Here is an 18,718-nt window from a genome sequence, read left to right on the forward strand (position 1 = left end):
TATTGTTTTCTTTGTAACAAAATGAAAGCACAATGGAAAATAACCACTATAAGAAGTTCAATTTTGCTGCAACAGGAATAATTTATGGCTTATGACACAGGGCACAAAAACAAAAACAAAGCTAGTTTTAGTAAGAAATAGATGAAAACCTAAAGGCTGTGCCAATTATAGCGTAACTGAAATAGGGAGCCTTTGAAAAATTGAGCATGAAAAACAATGAGAAGCTACTGCTGCTCAAGACTAGTCTTGGGATGGTTAAACATGCACAGCTTTTTAAGCAAATATCAAAGTATTCCATTTAAAGGACAACTGACCAATGCTTGTGGTCACAGCATCTCACAAGGCTGTTCCATGCTAGAAACATGCTGAAATCATACATTCTTTTAATACAGATTGCTCCTGATAAACTATATTCTTACTCTTATGATTAGAATTTAGTTCCTAACCAACACATCTGAATTAGCCAGAAGTATTCCATTTGAAAGCTTTAATTCCCAAGCTGGGAACCTTTCTTTTCAAGTATTCTCGTGCTCAATAATTCAGAAGTAGGGAGGTGGTCGTTTATACTGTAATAACTCCAGAACAGAAAAAAAAAAAGCCACGCAAAATTATTACGGGTAATTTGATAACGTAGAAGAAAATTTCACTTGATATTCTGATTCCCTTACAGCCTATAGCATCTTCTGTATCTGCCAATCCCAAATACTTTCTACATCTACATGTGAATGAAGGACAACAAATTAAAAAAATAATTAAAAGCTCTAATTGCTTTTCTGCTCCAGATGCTTCCAGATAGCTTCAAAATCGTAACACCAACATTGCTTTTAGCATCATAATTCAGTTCAAGGACAAAAACTTGCTTAAAAAACTTCACAATATTAGTTTCACTATGCCAAGTTGTTTGTTTGTTTGTTTTAAATCATTTAAATGTTTGGGTTTATTTTATTTATAATCTGTCAATTTCCTATTAGAAATCTCAGTCTGCTTTTAAAGAAAACAGTATTCCCAAAATGCCTTTCTTTTTTTTTCCAAAATGGTTTAACTTCAACCATATATTAGTAACTTGTAGCAGAAAGAAGGGGAGAGGTACTTCCTTTAATTCAAAAGGATCAAAGCCTTGCAAGTAACTAGCTATAGATTATGACCATTCAGTATAGCTGTTAATTAATCAGAAGCTTCCAGTGCAAATGCTTATCCAATTCATCAAGAGGATATTCAATCCAGTAAATGAGAAATCAGTTTAGTCTTTTTTAAAATTGAATAGAACAGAAAAAGAACGAGACTAATTTATTTAAACAGTTATTTTTTTCCAAAGATTATTGGAAGACCAGCTTTTCACAGGGATGGATTAACAACAGAGCAAAGGTGAAAGGCAGAAAAGTGAGGCCTACAGATTTATCTTTTTCCTATCAAGTCTGAAAAGTAACAACGTCAGCTGAATGGCTTTGTAGAAGTCAATAAGCAGCTAGCTTCAGAACCAATCTGGTAGGAATTAGAATAATCAATGTAGGCAGCCAGACACAAATACATGGATATTATTAAGTATTGATAATTTTTTTTTTTAAACACCATGGAGCAAAGTCCTTTACATATCATAGTGATTGGTGGTCCAAGAAATTTTAGTTATGACAGTATCAGAAGCTTAAGGCTGCTGGCAGAGCCACAGATCACATAACTTCTATTTTACTTCTTTAGAATGCAAAGAGAGAAGGAGAGAGAGTAAGGTAAGAAACACACACGGAACATACACAGTACAAAGAAAAGATGGGTAAAAGACAGGCCCAACATCAGGTTAACAGATTTGCACCAATACTTGAAGTAGAGGCAACAAATATTTTATGAAGCTTAACACCTTGTAATAGTCTTGGCTATACAGGTTAAAGAGACAGTAGCTACCTCTTGCCTCCTGTTTTGAGTGGAAAGATCTCAATTGCCTTAGTGATGAGTTATCAAACCCCAAACTTTAGCTTTTTTGTTTTGTTTTGTAAATCAATCATAAAACAAAACAAAATTAAACAAAGAAGACTTTTGATTTAAAGCTTTTGTATGGACACACAGTATCCTTCTATCCATACAAACACAGTAGCATGCTTACTGCAGGCTAATTGTGCAGGAGGAAAGACACGGTTAGGAGTATATAAAAAAAACAACTAGATAGCACACAACAGAAGTGAAACAGTAGAAACAGATAACATTGATACAGCTATGGCATCATCCTTACTTTCCTTCACAACTCACTGGCACACAGTATAAACATTACGGTCATTATTAAGGATGCAACCAACTACAGTTCAATGTTTTCTATTTGAACTGCAAAATGGGACAAAAGTAGCCTCCCAGCTAGCGGAAGTCTGAAACCATTGATATAAGCCACCATTTGTGAACAAGTGTAAACAGCTAGAAAACTGCGTGCCAAACTGGATAACAATTCAAAGTATTAACATGAAGTTACAGCATGAAAAGCCACATCCAAAATTGTTACTTTGCTCCACATAAGGGTATAGTAGTTTCCTTAATGCTCATGCTAAACATGAACCAAAATTAGATTTTTATTATCTAATTTACATAACTAATGTTATATCATTGCTAACCATAGGTGAAAAAGTTATAACATTAATATTTGTTTATAAGGTAAGAGGAACAGGACCAAGTGTTTTGCATAACTTTGCATGGGAATTAATTCACAAAGAAAAGCAGGCAAGAATAACTTTAAAATAAACCTATTTGACCTAGTTGGTACTCCTGATTCTGTATGCTGACTGTTAAAGGATGCGTCACACATCTGACAAGATTAACGGTGTAAAAAAAAGGACCAGGCTGCAGCCTTAGCCAAGAAGATGTGCATTTTAAGCTAGACACTCTACTGGAAGGGCTAAGACTTCATATCTGTCTATGTACATAAACATGTAATAGGAAAATGGATACGAATTCTGCTTTAACAAAATTTAACAGTACCACAAGATGATTTTAGTTTTAAAATCAATGCTCAATGACTAGCTACAAAAATGAACCAAGTTGCATTGATGGACAAACAGCCAGCAAAATATGCCAGTCATACACATATCAAGATTCAACATGACAAAGGCATTTACTTAAAAACTAGTTTAAGTTTAACTCACCAATCTCGTAAACTGACTACTCTGCATTCTCAGACAGGGAATTCCAAGTTTAACCCAAGTTTAAATCCCAAGCATAGCATCTCCAGTTCTAGACACTAAATCCATTGCACTTTTTGGAATGACAGAGAAATGTACTAATATTCTTTACTGTATCCAATAAGAAAGCTAAAATGGTGTTTCAAAGAGAAGAAAAAAAATAAAGATAGCCCAAACACTCTCATTAGAAGCCAAGCAGGTTGTGGAAAATCAAGAAATATTGCTGTCCTGCAGAAGAGACGGATGAATGAGAGGAGGGAGGAATATGTCACCTCTCATTTAGATCTGGCATTAGAAATAAAGGCAGACATATACAATGCAAAAGTAGTGCTAAGGACAATTAAAATACATTCTGTTTGCTCCGTTCCTGTCCATAGAATAAAGTATCTACAGTTACTAATCTGATTTACTTGATGAAGGTGTTGCAAGACATGTCAATAAACCAGAAAAACACCCGCTCACTGTCCTCATGAATAAAGTACCTTATGTAGGAAAAAGAGATAGTGAGAAGGAAAGGAGGCATAATTACTTGGGAGAAGAACAGAAATAGGAAGTAATGAACTGAAAGTAACAGTGGTGTTAAGTGAATATTCGTCCTCTTAACATCTCTTATATACAGCTCTTTTGCTTTTTTTAATTATTTTAAATCAGTCATCTTTTTTGCCTTGGCAAACGTAGTATAAGCAATATTCAGCAGAAAAAAAAATTATCAAAAGTAAAATTTAAGATCAAGAAAAAAACTCAGGTCACAAAGAGCTGCTTAAATGAGGATGTAATTACACAGAAGTCACTACAGATTTTCACAGCAAACTGCTAATACACGCATTAAAATTTAACCTCAATTATAAAAAAAACTGTAAGTAGTCTACTTACCCACCCACGAAGCAGAGGATATAAAATGCAAAGTAAAATATAGCAAAGGGTCCAAAAGTTATTAGAAAAAGCACAACACCAAGACTTCCCCATCCCCATATGGAAAGACTGGTCTGTAAACAAGAACACATAGAAAAAGTATTATTAATATGATATTTTTTTTACAACTTTAAAGTCTCCAGAGCAATATTTGTAGTTTATTAAAAACTTGATACATTTTAACTGCGTAGGAAATAGACGTTTTGCTTGATAAAATAAAAACACTAAGTAAGAAGTGCATATTGCTACCAGCTTACATTGTGAGCCAGCAGTCTGCTTTAGCCAGGATTAGAGCATTTTTCCATTAGCAACTGTTAGGCATCTCTCACTTCAGATGCAACTATTACGCATAAAGTGTCAACTTTCTTCTCTACATTTTTTTTGTACACACTTGTTTCTTGAAATACCTTCTTCATGTGAAATTCTCCACTACTTCCAAGAAAAATACAGACTTTGCAACAGAACAGGAAAATATCACTACAATCACATTTACATGACCAAACGTGCAATTTTCCACAGCCGAGCAATGCTGTATCTTCATTAAATGATGCACTGGTCAGCCAGTACATCAAATATACATCAAATATTGGGTATAAATTTACTTTTACTCTTTTTTTGAAAAGAGAGAGGGAAACTTAAGAAACTGATCATTATACCGACAATTTTTGTTAGCACAGAAATCAAGAGCATCCAAACAATCCTCTAGTATCTAAAAAGGATTTCGTTTTGAAATAGTGAAATTTAATACCAAAAAGAAGAGAGATCCCATGACAGGACAGATTCATCGGCAGTGGGGGGAGACAAAAACTGTTTTGAAAGCACCCAGTGCAGCTGAAGTCAACCACAAGAGCAGCTGTGGATTTGGTGGTTTCTTAGGGCTGGTGCCTGCCATAACTGAGCAGACAAAACTCCTCCTGCAGCGAGATAAGGGGCATTGTGCTGCTACACACTGTGCAAGCACATGCACACACAAGTATATACACACAATCTTTATCTCTCTATATAGATGTATACCTGTAAATATATAAATGTATGTGTGTGTATACGTCCAAAACGCAAGGTAGTGAAAACCTGACTGCGCGGAGCTGTTACAACGGCTTTGGACCCTCACGGTGCTGCAATGCAGCCGGAGAGTGTATCAACTTAATTCAGCCTAGTCTACGGTTCAGTATGGAAAGCATGTTTCAGCCAAGGCTCAAAAGTGTGAAACTGATGATGACAAGTATTTATAGGCCACCAAAACTGTTCCAGCTCTATGGTTCTCAACTTTTCTTTTTTTGCTGGTGTCTAATTTACGCCTTTCCTACCAGTGATCAAATGACACCCTGATGGAAACTCAGACAACTGCTATGTCAACAAGTAACACTAAGAAAGCACTTAAATAAACTCGTCTTGCAGTTTGACATTTAGAAAACAAGCAGAAATTGAACACCAGATTTGCAGAGAGCCCTTTTTTAAAGCTTTTAATAGGAGGGATGGGGGACGCTTGCCTACATTTCTTATTTTTCTGAAGACTATTTAGATTTCACCTTTCCCTCTTAGGCACAAAATTCAGAAAGAAAAAAAAACTTCCTGAGGGGAAAAAAAAAAGTTTTCAGAATCCTATAAACAATGAACAGTAATAAAAAATAACATTCATACATAAAGCAGCCTCAGTTCTTTTCTGAAAGAAAGACATCGGGCTGCCCAAAAGCAAGATCATAGCTCTACAGAGAGATTGTTTCATGGATATACACAGTAATCACCAGAATTACTTAATTCTTCCTGTTTTATTACGAGTTTAATAGAAAGTTGAGATTGGATTCTGTTTTCTTCCTAGTTAAAGCTTTTTAGCAGGAGATGGAGAAGTTATATTGGCTTTTTGTTTGGAATTTGGGGCTGGAAAAAATTACACTCATCTACTTATTTGTTTAAATTAAAGTGTTGCTGCTCAAAAACTGAACTGAAAGCGATTCAGTTCTGTTTCAGCTGAAAAAGTGCATTGACTTTATTAGGCGATATTAACCATGCAATTCAAACAGCTAAAATGCTAAAAAACAGTGTTAAAATAAACTAAAAAAATCTTGGCCACAGCTGAGTAGAAGATTCTTTTAATTTCTAAGAAGTAAATGCAGCAGTATTTTGAGAAGACAGAGACAGCAAAAGAGACACCAATACAAAAAAATGGCAAACAACAATGAAAGTGCCATGAGCTCTCATCATACATTCTCATTATGCATCTACATTCTAATACACAAAGACGATTCCTCCAACTGATGCCCTCCGAAATACGTACATCCTAGAACTTCTGCACAGCACTACACACAACAGGAAGATATGCACGCAGAAGATAACGTTTAATCGTGATCTTTTTATATCAAAAGATCAGTATGCTTAATGGCATTATTCGAAAAAGTTGAAGTACCAAATATGGGATAAGCACTCTAAATGACTTAACAAAACTTAATTAAACTAGATAGAAGGGTGCATATTCAGGGTTGGATGAATGCATAATTAACAAAGAAAGTTCTCTAACTCTAATAGATAGAACAGTGACCTTTTGTCCTACACCCTAGCTTTGCAATTTAGCATATGGCTACAGAGATTCAAATCTCATTTGGTATTTTAATAGGATTTCTTAAAACTCGTACAACTCAGTACACTGCAGTAAGTACAACAGATACTGCCCCAATTCTTATATACTTTAGACACGTGGTGTATAGTCGTGTGGATTTCTGAGAGAGACATTCAAAAGGATGCAGCGATGAGAAAGGTTCCATTCAGGCTGACTGCAAATAAAGGTTCCTGTAACCTCACACTTCTTAAAGGGCCATTAGCAGCACGACTCCCAAACAAAACTGAAATCTAAGTTTCCTTTACCACATCGAAAGCAACTATGAAAAGCAAAGAAAGTCCTAATATTACTCAAAAATGACTATGCAACTCGTACTACCTTAGCAGAAAGGTAAGGTGAAACTAGCTGTGGTATTCAAAAAATAAAAAGTCATACCCCTCCTACGCAGAACTTCTTTACAAATAAGCTGTATTTATAATGTCAATTCAAAAAAAAAAAAAAAAAATTAATGAAGCTTTGTCTAGTCTTACTGAAGCTGGTTGTAGGGTGAGTATTTGTCACTCTTAACATTAAGAACAAGCCAGTCTCCTGAAGAGATGCTTTAACAATGGCATTTAAGTAGCAGCTCCCCAAAACCCCTTAAAAGAAGCTGACATGACCCCTGCCGAGAGCACACCCTTCCAAACCGAACTGTCAAAGTTGCAGCTACTGAATTTCAAGCAACTCCAGTCAACTGCCTAGGGCTGAAGAAATAATATCGGCCTTAATCCTGTGGGATGCACGTACGTGTGCACACTGTGTGCGCGCACAGGCACACGTAGACGATGATTCTTTGTTCCAGATGAACAATGCTTCCACCTCATCAGCTGGACCCGCACCGGCTTACCATCCCTACAGATGCCGTACACTTGTCCCACCATCACTGCTCCCTCTCTTTTGTGTCTTAACTTTTACAAAGAAAGACTTCTGCAGCATATTTGTAAGGTCATACCCATGAGGGGGCTAATGCAGCACCACAGAAGGCACAGTCGTCTTCTTCCATGGACTGGAATTGCTTCAGCAAAATAAAGATCAAATGCAGTAAAGGGTTGCGGTAAGTCAAAACTGCACACCAGAAAGACTCATTAGTTACAAGTCAGGTGAATATTCACAAATTTGATTCAGCTGATGCAGATAACAACACTATCAATGACACCTGACTTTTTTTGTTGTTTTGGACTGGGTTTTGTTCATTTTTCCCACTCAACGTCCCCCGCACCACAAAAAAAAATACAGACACCTACTAAAAGAAGTACATAAACTTGTTTTCTTATATACCTCTGCTTTTCCTTTGTTTGGCTTCTGCTTTCTGATTAATGCAGCATTTTGATGGCTCCTGTTGCACAACCACAGCTGATACAGCTGAGCTCAGACTGACTATGTCACCATCCATGCAGGACTTTGTGTATATCCATAAGATTCACCACCTAGAAACTATGTACAGTTTATAGACTAGACAGACATAGTCTTAAAAAAAACCATTTAAGAGAAGAAATACCCCACTGTAATTTAGTATGCAAGTAGTTATGCATATAATAGTTCACTACTTACGAATTAGCTAGATTATTTTGCAAGCAAGTCAAGCAGGAACGTGGCAAGGTTTTAACGTACCAACCACAACAGCAATGAGTTACTACAACAGCATACATAACTAGTAACTATGCTTTTTTTTTTTTTTTTAACTATACTTTAAAGTAGCTTCCGTGGGTTTCTTGTTCATTTAGTCCAGTGGACAAGCTTTCAGAGCTTTGCTTCTGATCCATCTTTAAGCAAAACCCTCAGCCCCGACACAGCTTTCACTGAATATTTGCTGAGGAATGTACAGCTGTGCTCAGTTTGCATTTAAACTGGTGTGGTCAATTTTCGTTTGCAACTGCAACTGACAGATACCTAAGTGCTTCTCCTTTCATGCAAAAACAGCTCCAGATGTCCAGCCGACAGATGCTCCTTTTCTTCTTGCCTTCCCCTTTGCCACCAAGCAGCAGCCACGTTTGTGTCTTGCAGAACAGACAGACAAAACGGCTGGAAAGGCTGGGCTTGGGAAACACCTACTTGTCCATCTACAGCTTCGGCAGAAGACTACTCATATCACACAGCTGTAGCATCCAAAAGGCCTGTACCGCTGCTGATTGCCCTTCTGAGCGCTTTCAAATTATTCTGTTGCAAGCCTTCAGTCTGAACTTTGAAAAAACAGGGTCATTTAAAAACAAAAACACTTTCTTGCAATTACTTTACTGTGTATATCTGATTATATCTGTGTATATCTGATTAGTGTTTTTTAAATGGCAGTAGGTGACACGTACCTAGCTAGATAAGCAAACTAGTCTTTGCTATTTTAGTACTTTTTCAATATGATGATTTGCCAAATGTATTCAACGCCACCTGCGGGCTCACATTAAAAAAATTGTCAAAGACTGCATATACAGTAGATGTCAAGTTTAATTTTCTGTTAATTCTCCACATCTGCGTTTTCACTCAACTTCCATTTTAAGTGTAAATGGAATGTGTTCATGTATAAACCTTTCTATAATTAAGGCAAGTGTCATTTTTGTCAAGTGATTAAAAACATTATTTTAGGATTCAAATTACTGTGTCTTCACTAGCATGACAAGTAGAATTGGAAAGCAGTATCAACTGGAGTACCAATTTCATCTGCAGTGAAATTGTTATGTTACACTACCAGGAGAAACATTTAACAAGTACAAAATAAACCATTAATATCTTTGTAGTTACATTCCTATTACATGCCAAATCTACAGCAATCAAAGTGAAAGACACATCAAGTGGGGTTTTGAAAAGAGGTCTGCATATCCCTAGTTCCTAACATCACTAAAGGTCTCTTCTTTTAACCTCTTCTGTCTCATCCTTTTGCCCTTTCCTGCCTTAGCCCAAAAGTCTCTCTCAAACTATGTAAAAATTAATTGCAGTGAAATCTATACAACAATTTACTGCTGCAGTACTCACAAGAAAACTCTTGGGAAAATTTTAAAGAGAAGGATTTTCATATACTCTGTTCTCCTTTTATTGCTTTAAGTTTAGTTTTTTCCCCTCCTTCACCAAGCAAGCCTAAAATATTAGAGGATGTAAATATAAACAAATCATCTTTTAAATAAAGAACATTACACAATGTTAAGTTTTAGAAAGTTAGGCCTGTGAAGTTTCTTCTGGGTAAGTGCAATATTCTTGCCGATCCCTCCTGGTTACGCAGGCTGGAAACTCCCCTCTTCTGTACTAAACAAGAGTCCAGCTGTCCCCGCTCCACCTCAGCTCATCCTGTTCTGCTTACGGCATGCTTCGTATGTCAAATGGTTTAATTGGTTAACAGGTGGATTAATCCAAGAACAGCCATGCCTAGCTCTGTTTAGCTCGGATTTTCCTGCTGCTTCTCACACTGCCTGAGACAGGAAAGCTTTGGGGATCGTGGTCCCCTACCTGTCCCCCCAGCTACACAAGTTGGTCTAGCAAAGTGCTTCAGGACAGGTAATAGCTTCTGCTGCATCCTAAAACCACAATCACTGCACTGCTTCTATGATTTATGACATTCATTCTTAAAAGTGCAAAGCCTTTAAATGAAAATATATGCTAACATCACCTTAAAGTACACAACAATACAACAGAAACGCAGTATGTAATAAAAAGTTTAAAAGCTGTCGTGTATGTTATTGCAATTCATTTTTATCAGAAAAATTACTAAAATAAAAACTGCCTTATTGCTGAATATTACTGGTTAAAATAGCAAAATTATGTTGTATGTTTTGATTAAATTTGTTTGTGCATGTAAGATGATTAAGAAAAAGAACAGTCTTCTGATTAACACTGGTTCTACCAGAAAGAATAAATATTTATCCCAAAACTTTCTTTTCAAGTGAAAAAGCAAAGTGAAACAGCCTGGATTAACGAGTCAAGGGGCTTTTTTGGTTTTTGCTTGTTTGTTTTCTCACACCTGCTCTACCAGCATTCCTGATGACAATGTGAAATTAGGAAGTGGATTTATTTATTTTTTTTCATTGAACCAGCCTTCATTTTTCTAACATTTCTTCTCTGGGCTAACATCTATTTTATCTACAGCAGAAGTAACTACAAAGGACAGAAAGCCTTGTTTCACATAACCAAATTTTGAAAGTGGAATATTTATCATGTAACTAGGAAAACCAAGAGGCCACCTTCACAGACACAGACACACACTTTCTGATCACAGGCTTGTGGTAAAACCCTAATTCTAAACCATAACCTAATTCAAAAGGACAAGGAGTCACAGGTTTAAAAGCAGCAATTCAGCATCTTGGCTGATGATGAGAAATAGGAGACACAAGCCCACTTTTAGCCAGTTTCCTAAATCTAAGAAGAAGTGACATACGCAAAGTCATTTTTAGCTTAATTTCAAAAAAAGTGATCCTTACTGACTTGTATCTAACTTAGTTTGGCCAGAAGGAAAACAGACGAAGGATCCAACAGGACCAGACAAACAGGACCAGGCTTATTGCTTGACAGGATCGCCTTAGGTGATCCAATGTGAGAACAAAGTAATCCGTCTAACTCAAGCTTGAATTCGAACCAGTGAGATAATCTAGACTGTTCTACATTCAGCCTCAGGATAAACAGATTACGTCTACTTCAGGTCTTGCTAGTGCAAAACTCTGGAGAAGGAAAAGAGGGATGATCAGAATCTCTTATCAAGTAACATTTAATTTTTTTTTTTTAAATACAAAAATGACACAGGATGTGGCTTTCTGTTCAAAGGCCATTCTTGTCTGGGATCTTTAGAAACGGAGAAGAAAGTGGAAAGAAATGGGTTATAAGAGATCAAATGAACACTGTTTATTTTTCTTAAAATAAATCCAATATTTCTTCCCTGGAATTATCACACAGTTTCACAACAGTGCCTACATGAAAATATTTTGCATAATCTTAGACAAAATTGTCTTCAAAAAGTTTATATGCAATTGATACTTCAGGAAACCTCAAAAACTTTAAACAATAGCCCATAAAAACAGGAAGTGAAATGAAGTGAAAGTGCTTTTTTTTTTTCCCCCACAAATGCAGAATTTGTCAACAACACGGAAGGATAAAATAAGCTCAATTCCATAAGATGATGAACATTTTGGAACTATACACCACAGCACCAACTGTGCTTTTTCTGTTTTGCTCTTTCCGAAATAACTCCTGAAAAACGTCCTAGAAACATCAAGTGTGAAACACAGCATGGACAATACCTTCAATTTTACAGAAGCATATTTAAGCAATATAATTATTCTCAAGCAAACTCCATACAACAAGTAGATAACTAATAAACCATGCTTTAATGACCTATCTGTAGATGTGTATGATTGTAGCTGAGAATTTGTATATATACAAACACACACACAATCCAGAATGGTTTAGTTATTAGTACTCTGACTATAAAATTAGTCACCCAAGTTTTTTGTTTGTTTCTTTAACCTACTGGTAATATATTAAATCTGTTATTTGATACTTGCAGCACAATTGTCAGAGTCCCCTGAAATACATTCATTTACAACTCTTACTTTAAGATGAAGCTGCTCTGGATGCGCTGTAGTATTTCACTGTCCAGTTGTGGTTTTTCTTAACTTTAAAGTTACGTAACACAATCTAATGGTTCCCAAATAATCAACACTCCTTATCTAGATAAAAAGTTACTTTAAAATATTAAATTAGCGATGGAACTTTACAGTATTTTACCTGAGACCGGGCTAAATATAATGAGATATTCTAATTGCCTTATTAGGTCAGACTATAGACGTGAAGGAATATAAGCAAAAAAAAGGTAATTCATATTAGCTACCATAATTGCCAGAAGGGTTCCTCTAGAAATAGACACCTCAACGAGACCAAATATTAATTTCCACATTCTCCCTAGTGGTCAAGTCTGTTATCTCTAACTACTGACATTCATGTCACATCTTTGTGGAATTATTTTGTGGTTAAAAGATGCTCCACCACCATTCCAAAAAAAAAAAAAAAAAGTAATTTTTCCTTTATTAAAAACGAGGAAAATTACAAACAATAATGTAGGGCTCAGAAAGGAAACCTTTGAGTTTCTGAGCTGTGATGTCGAATTGCACCTTAACTACAGGCAGTACTGGATCAGGAAAGTCAAAGCTCAGCTGAAGGCCAACACAGACACCTTCTCAAATTATACTGGCAGCAAAAGGGCATCTTCAAGAAGGTCGGTCCAGGCCAAGAGGGAAGATATAGGCCCACCAGCCTCATCGCGGTCCCTGGAAAGGCTGCGAGCAACCAACATGGATTTAGCAAGGGCAGATCATGCCTGACAACCCCATTCCTTTTTATGATGAGGAGAATGATGCAGGGAACAAGGAAAGGGCCTCAAACGTTGCGCATCTTCCCTTTAGCAAGGCACAATACCTCATTCTCCTTATCACCTAACTGGTGAGCTATGGGTTGATAAGTGGATGATAAGCAAAGAAAAAAAAAATGACTGGATAATGGGATGCAAAAACTTCATCAGTGGTGCAAAGTTCAGTGGGCAGCCAGTAACTAGTCGGGCACCTTCAGGGACCCATACGGGAACCACCACTGTTTAATATCTTCATTAACTACCTGGATGAGGGGACAGGGTACACTCTCGGTAAGTCTGCATACAACACCAGATGAGGGCAGAGCTGCCATTCAGAGGGACATCTACAGGCTAGAGAAATGGGTTGACAAAGCCTCATGACATTCAACAAAAACAACTGTAGGCTTGCCGGGATGAAATAACCCCATGCCATAATACAGGCTGGGGGCCAACTCTCTGGGAAGGAGCTCTACCGAAAGGGATCCAGGGGTCCCTGCGGACAGTAACGCGAGTTGGCAGACAGCCCTTATGGAAAATAAACAGAAGTGTTGCCAGCAGGTCCAAGGAAGTGATCCTCTATCTGGACATGAGACCACATCTGGAGTACTCTGTACTATTTTGGCCTCTCCATTAAGATACAAATTAACTTGGAAACCAACACACAATATTTAATTCAACCATAAGGGATCTTCTGCCAAAACAAAGTACATCCATGTACCGAAGCCACATACTCACTCTACCAGCCATCATTGGATTGGTAGATTTAAAAGTTTATTGGTGATCCTAATTAATATTCTGGCCCCTATTTATATAATGACTGGGAGGTAACACAACCTTTGAAACTATCCTCCCCTCCAAACAGTGCTCACTTTGATCTTTAGAAATAAAAAAGGAGCAAGAGCAATAGTCTCCTAAACAACTACCACCAATATAATAATGGACGTTTACTGTCTAAACACTGGAATCTGAGGAAACAGCTACAAACATTATAATGACTGCTTTAAATAATTTGGGAGGGGGGGGGGGATCTTTTGTTCTTTTGACTCCAAAACCTCAACCAGTGCCAGCACCATGAATCTAGTTTCAGTTTGGACTTCCGCTTGCAATGATCTCCCCTTCACTATGTCTAATTGCTGTTCCTAAAAAATTACTAACAGTCCCCCAACATCTGAGTGCACATACAGGGCAACCAGGTGATCAGGCCCAGTCAGCATGGGTTTATCAAAGGCAGGTCCTGCTTGACGAACCTGATCTCCTTCTATGACAAGGTGACGCACTCAGTGGACAAGGGAAGGGCTGTGGATGTGGTCTCCCCAGACTTCAGTACAGCCTTTGACCCAGTAAGGCTTCCCACAGCATTCTCCTGAAGAAGCTGGCTGCTCAAGGCCTGTATGGGCATACGCTTCATTGCGTTAAAAAACTGTCTCGGTGGCTGGGCCCAAAGAGTTGCAGTGAATGGAGTTAAACCCAGTTGGAGGCCTGTCAGTAGTGGTGTCCCCCAGGGCTCAGCACTGGGGCCAGTTCTCTTCAATCAGTGATCTGGACGAGGGGATCAAGTGCACCCTCAGTAAGTTTGCAGATGACACCAAATTGGGCGTGAGTGTTGACCTGCTTGAGTGTAGGAGGGCTCTGCAGGAGAATCTGGATAGGCTGGACCAGATGGGCTGAGGCCAATTATATGAGGTTCAACAAGGCCAAGGGCTGGGTCCTGCACCTGGGGCGCAACCACCCCATGCAATGCTACAGCCTGAGGGGAGAGTGGCTGGACAGCTGACTGGCACAAAGGGACCTGGGAGCGTTCACAGATAGCCAGCCGAATATGAGCCAGCAGTATGCTCAGGTGGCCAAGAAGGCCAACAGCATCCTGGCTTGTATCAGAAATAGTGTGGCCAGCAGGACTAGGGAGCTGATTGTCCCCCTGTACTTGGCTCCGGTGAGGCCAAACCTCAAATACTGTGTTCAGCTTTGGACCCCTCACTACAAGGGCATCGAGGTGCTGGGGTGTGCCCAAGGAGGGGCAATGAAGTTGGTGAAGGGTCTAGAAAACAAGTCTTATGAGGAGCAGCTGAGGGAACTGGGGTTGTTTAGCCTGGAGAAAAGGAGGTTCAGGGGAGACCTTATTGCTCTCCACAACTACCGCAAAGGAGGTTTATAGAGGGGATGGGGGTCAGTCTCTTCTCCCAAGCAAGAAATGATAGGACAAGAAGTTCTCAAGTGATAGGACAAGAGGCCTCAAGTTGCACCAGGGAAGGTTTAGGTTGGATAACAGCAAAATTTTCTTCACTTGAAGAGTTGTGAGGCACTGGAACAGGCTGCCCAGGGAAGTAATTGAGTCACCATCCCTGGAGGAATTCAAAAGACATGTAGATGTGGCGCTTACGGACATGGTTTGGTGGTAGACTTGGCAGTGCTAGGTTAACGGTTGGACTCGATGATCTTAGAGGTCTTTTCCAACCTAAATGATTTTTTTTAAATATGTAGTGCTTTTTAACCAGGATGATAATTAGCTTCAACTACAAAACTAAATGGATGTGAAAAGAGGAACCTCAAAGAAGCAGTTTCCAGTAGCCAAATAACAGATCCAGGCTGCAAATGTAGTGCATTTTAAGCAGCAGTTCAAATCCACTGAAGGAATACTAGAACCTTTCTCTGACGATTATGCTGCTACTCCGCTATTCCCTTCTTATGTTTAAACTTACTTCAGTTCTTTAAACGCACTAAATTTTCTTGCCGAGATACCAAAAAGAAACTGATACAAATGCTTTCACTACAAATTCTCAATAGTCTCTGAGATTACATCTGAGCTCTCAGAAAGCCAAATTTTATATGAAGGATGCTTCTAGATGAAGACAAACATGAAAACTGATGTTATACAAAATGACAAAAACATTTACAAAGCTACAGCAATCCTCCAAATTTCTAGTTCATTACAACTGTTTTTCTGGACAGAATATCATCCAGCTGCATTAAAAATATATAAAAAATGAGATCAGCATGTCCAAATTTTCCGGTAGTCCGTAACATCAAAAGATTTGCTAATTCTTTGCAGAATGGACAGTGCCTGACCAAAAAAAAAAAAAAAAAAAAAAGTCTCCCTATTTAACAAGGGGAAAAGAATTTTTGAATACTATAGCCTTTTTCAGTGGGATAAATGTAAGAGGAATATCAATTACAAATATTCCCAATCTTTCCCCCTCCTGTGTTTAAAATCCCCTTTCCTAATCCCTCCTTCAATCCTTATGGCTTGCCTGCTTTACCCACTTACTTCCAAGTCCCATTTGATTCACCATTCCTTTCAGTAAACCATGGTTACTCTGAGCATTTCTTTCCTGGTCTTCTGTGCACTTCTCACCTTTTCCTGAGCGCTGTCTGTTATCAACAAACCCATTTTGCCCGCTGCATCTGAAGTGCTTAAGCTTCGCAGGGTTTATCTGAGTGATTTGCACCACTGCTGGTGGGCTGCAGTGTGCAGCTCAGAAACCAAGGTACGTGTAAGTAGAGAGAGACCTCCTATAATTTCTTCCAAGTCTCTGCCCCATAACCTCAGTCCACTTGGCCTCTATGTACACACAGAGCCTGTTGAGTATCCTGATGAATATTTCAGCCTCAGCAGCCTCCCCTCCTTTCTCGGGCACAATCTGGGCCCAGAGTTACTGTGCCAGCTACATCCTGGATGGCTCCGTGGTGCACACACTGCCCACCACGGCACCGAAGGGGACAGCAAGCATGAATATCTGCAAATAAAATTTACAGACGGATAGTTTTATGAACTCCCTGGAACACTTCATTCTCAAACAAGCCTTTCCAGCACCTGAGTATGGAATATTTCCAACAGATGAAACCAAGTAATTTGAGTACCCAGCTCCCAGCTCTTGGTGCAAGCTTACAGAAGAGATCTAAAAACCTCAGCCATCATCAACATCAAGAACACTAAAAAAAAAAAAAAAAACTTGCCAAAGTGGATGTAGTTCACCTCACTCGTAAGTATTTTAGAGGCACAGATGCTTTCAGAAGTCAAAGAAGGAACAAGGATGATCCCCATTTTCAAAAAGATAGGAATTATTTTGGGTATTAGTTCTATTTTAGATGTAAATAGAAGTAAATGCAGGAAGGCACTGTGCACTTCACTCACACTGGATCACGTAGCCATTGATTGGGGAATTTCTGTGTTCCCACTGACTCCTCATGCGGGTGCCAAAAAATTCCTCACATGGTTCCCAGGTAGCTGCTAGACCTGACGCAAGAAGCAGCATCACACCAGCTGGACCAGGTGGGACTGGGAAACCCCCCTTTAGCAGCAGCCCAGACTAGATCCACTCATATATGAGATACTGAGTGTCATTCCACGTTAATTCTAACATGAAATGACACTCAGTATCTTATTCCTTTATGCCTGCAATACATCTAGAGAAAAATGTATGCCCTACCCCGTGACATCAGCAGGAAAACACAGATAAACATTTAAGGAAGAAAAACAAAGAGGAAGGAAACACATGAGAGTGACAAGTAATAAATAAATGAAGAGCCACACAGATAACAAAGTGGCAGCATTCACAGACCAACTCATACTGTTCCACACAAGAGCAGCATGGTTACTTTGATCCTTGGAAATCAGAAAAATACCTTGCATAATGCATCAAAAAAACAGAGAACAAGAAAAAACACGGTTAAGGCCGAATCTCTAGAAATCAAGAGAAAAATTAAGAAGAACGCAAGCAAAATATTAACATATTGAGATTATTACAGCAAAACAATTTCAAATAGAAAACAAGAGAAAAGAAGGTACCAGTAAAATAAAGCAAAAATAAAGTGATAGGCAAGAGCAGGCCATCAATAATTGGTTATTTATTTTCCTTTACTGTATTCTCAAATAAAGTAGGGAAGAGCTTTGGAGCATTTATATAAACAAAGTTTGCCTTTGGTCTCTATTTCTAACTCATCAGCTTCTCAAGAATTCTTTAAAAAGCTGTAGCAGGGCAATTGCCAACTGAAAGACAAGACCAATACTATCCAAAGTCCAGATAGTGTAAATACATAAAACTTATTTCATCATTAACACAAGAAAGTCAAATTAACGCAAGCATGAAGCAGAAAAGAGATAACGTCATGCCATAAAGCAAGGCACTCAGTGCTCGTACACAAACAGTGCAAGTAAATTATGTTTAGCACAGCTACTGAGTACTCAATTTAGAAAAAAAGGAATGAAAATTTAAAATAAAGACTTACTCTCCCAGCAACCTAGCACTATAAAGATACATCTTTGTATCAAAACAATGACAGGTACTTTCACACAAAACAATCTCCCCCACAATAATCTTAAAATTATACATAAGCAATAGATGAACCATAATAAGCCCCCTTTTCGTTGTTTTGCAATGTACCCTAAGATTAAATCTGTAAATGAGATGTTAAATCACAAGCTTTAAGATCATCATATTAAAAGATTTTTCTTTACAGAAATGAATTTCAATTTGTTAGCACTGTGATCAGAAATGCTTGTTTGAATATACAAAATATTATAATAAGCGTATTTCTTCCAATTATGTTAAAAGAAGCTTGATACCTCGAACAATAGGTAGCAATATTAAAAATTAAAGTAAAAACTATTAACAAATATGCCAACATATGCTGGAAAAAACGCTCAGCATAGCATTTGAGGAAAAAATTGCACACAAAAATACAGGTGCAATTTCAAGCACATACATTTTCCTTATCTACCAAAAGAACTAGCAAGACATC

The 18,718-nt window shown here is 38.1% G+C and overlaps 1 protein-coding gene across 6 annotated transcripts in view; it reads right to left on the reverse strand.

Annotated features, from left to right (window-relative positions):
• Positions 1-18,718, reverse strand: part of SNX13 (sorting nexin 13) — a 68,784-nt gene that overhangs the window by 42,776 nt on the left and 7,290 nt on the right. For 4 of the 6 annotated variants that reach the window (XM_040547897.1, XM_040547893.1, XM_040547898.1 and 1 more), the window contains exon 2: positions 4,029-4,141. In XM_040547897.1, the coding sequence (XP_040403831.1) occupies positions 4,029-4,141 (113 nt within the window). Of the gene's footprint in view, positions 1-4,028; positions 4,142-7,612; positions 7,740-18,718 lie in introns of those variants that run through there. The other 2 variants (XM_040547896.1, XM_040547892.1) reach the window with 2 other exon arrangements.

Source organism: Cygnus olor, chromosome 2 (genome assembly GCF_009769625.2).
Source record: "Cygnus olor isolate bCygOlo1 chromosome 2, bCygOlo1.pri.v2, whole genome shotgun sequence".
Taxonomy (NCBI): domain Eukaryota; kingdom Metazoa; phylum Chordata; class Aves; order Anseriformes; family Anatidae; genus Cygnus; species Cygnus olor.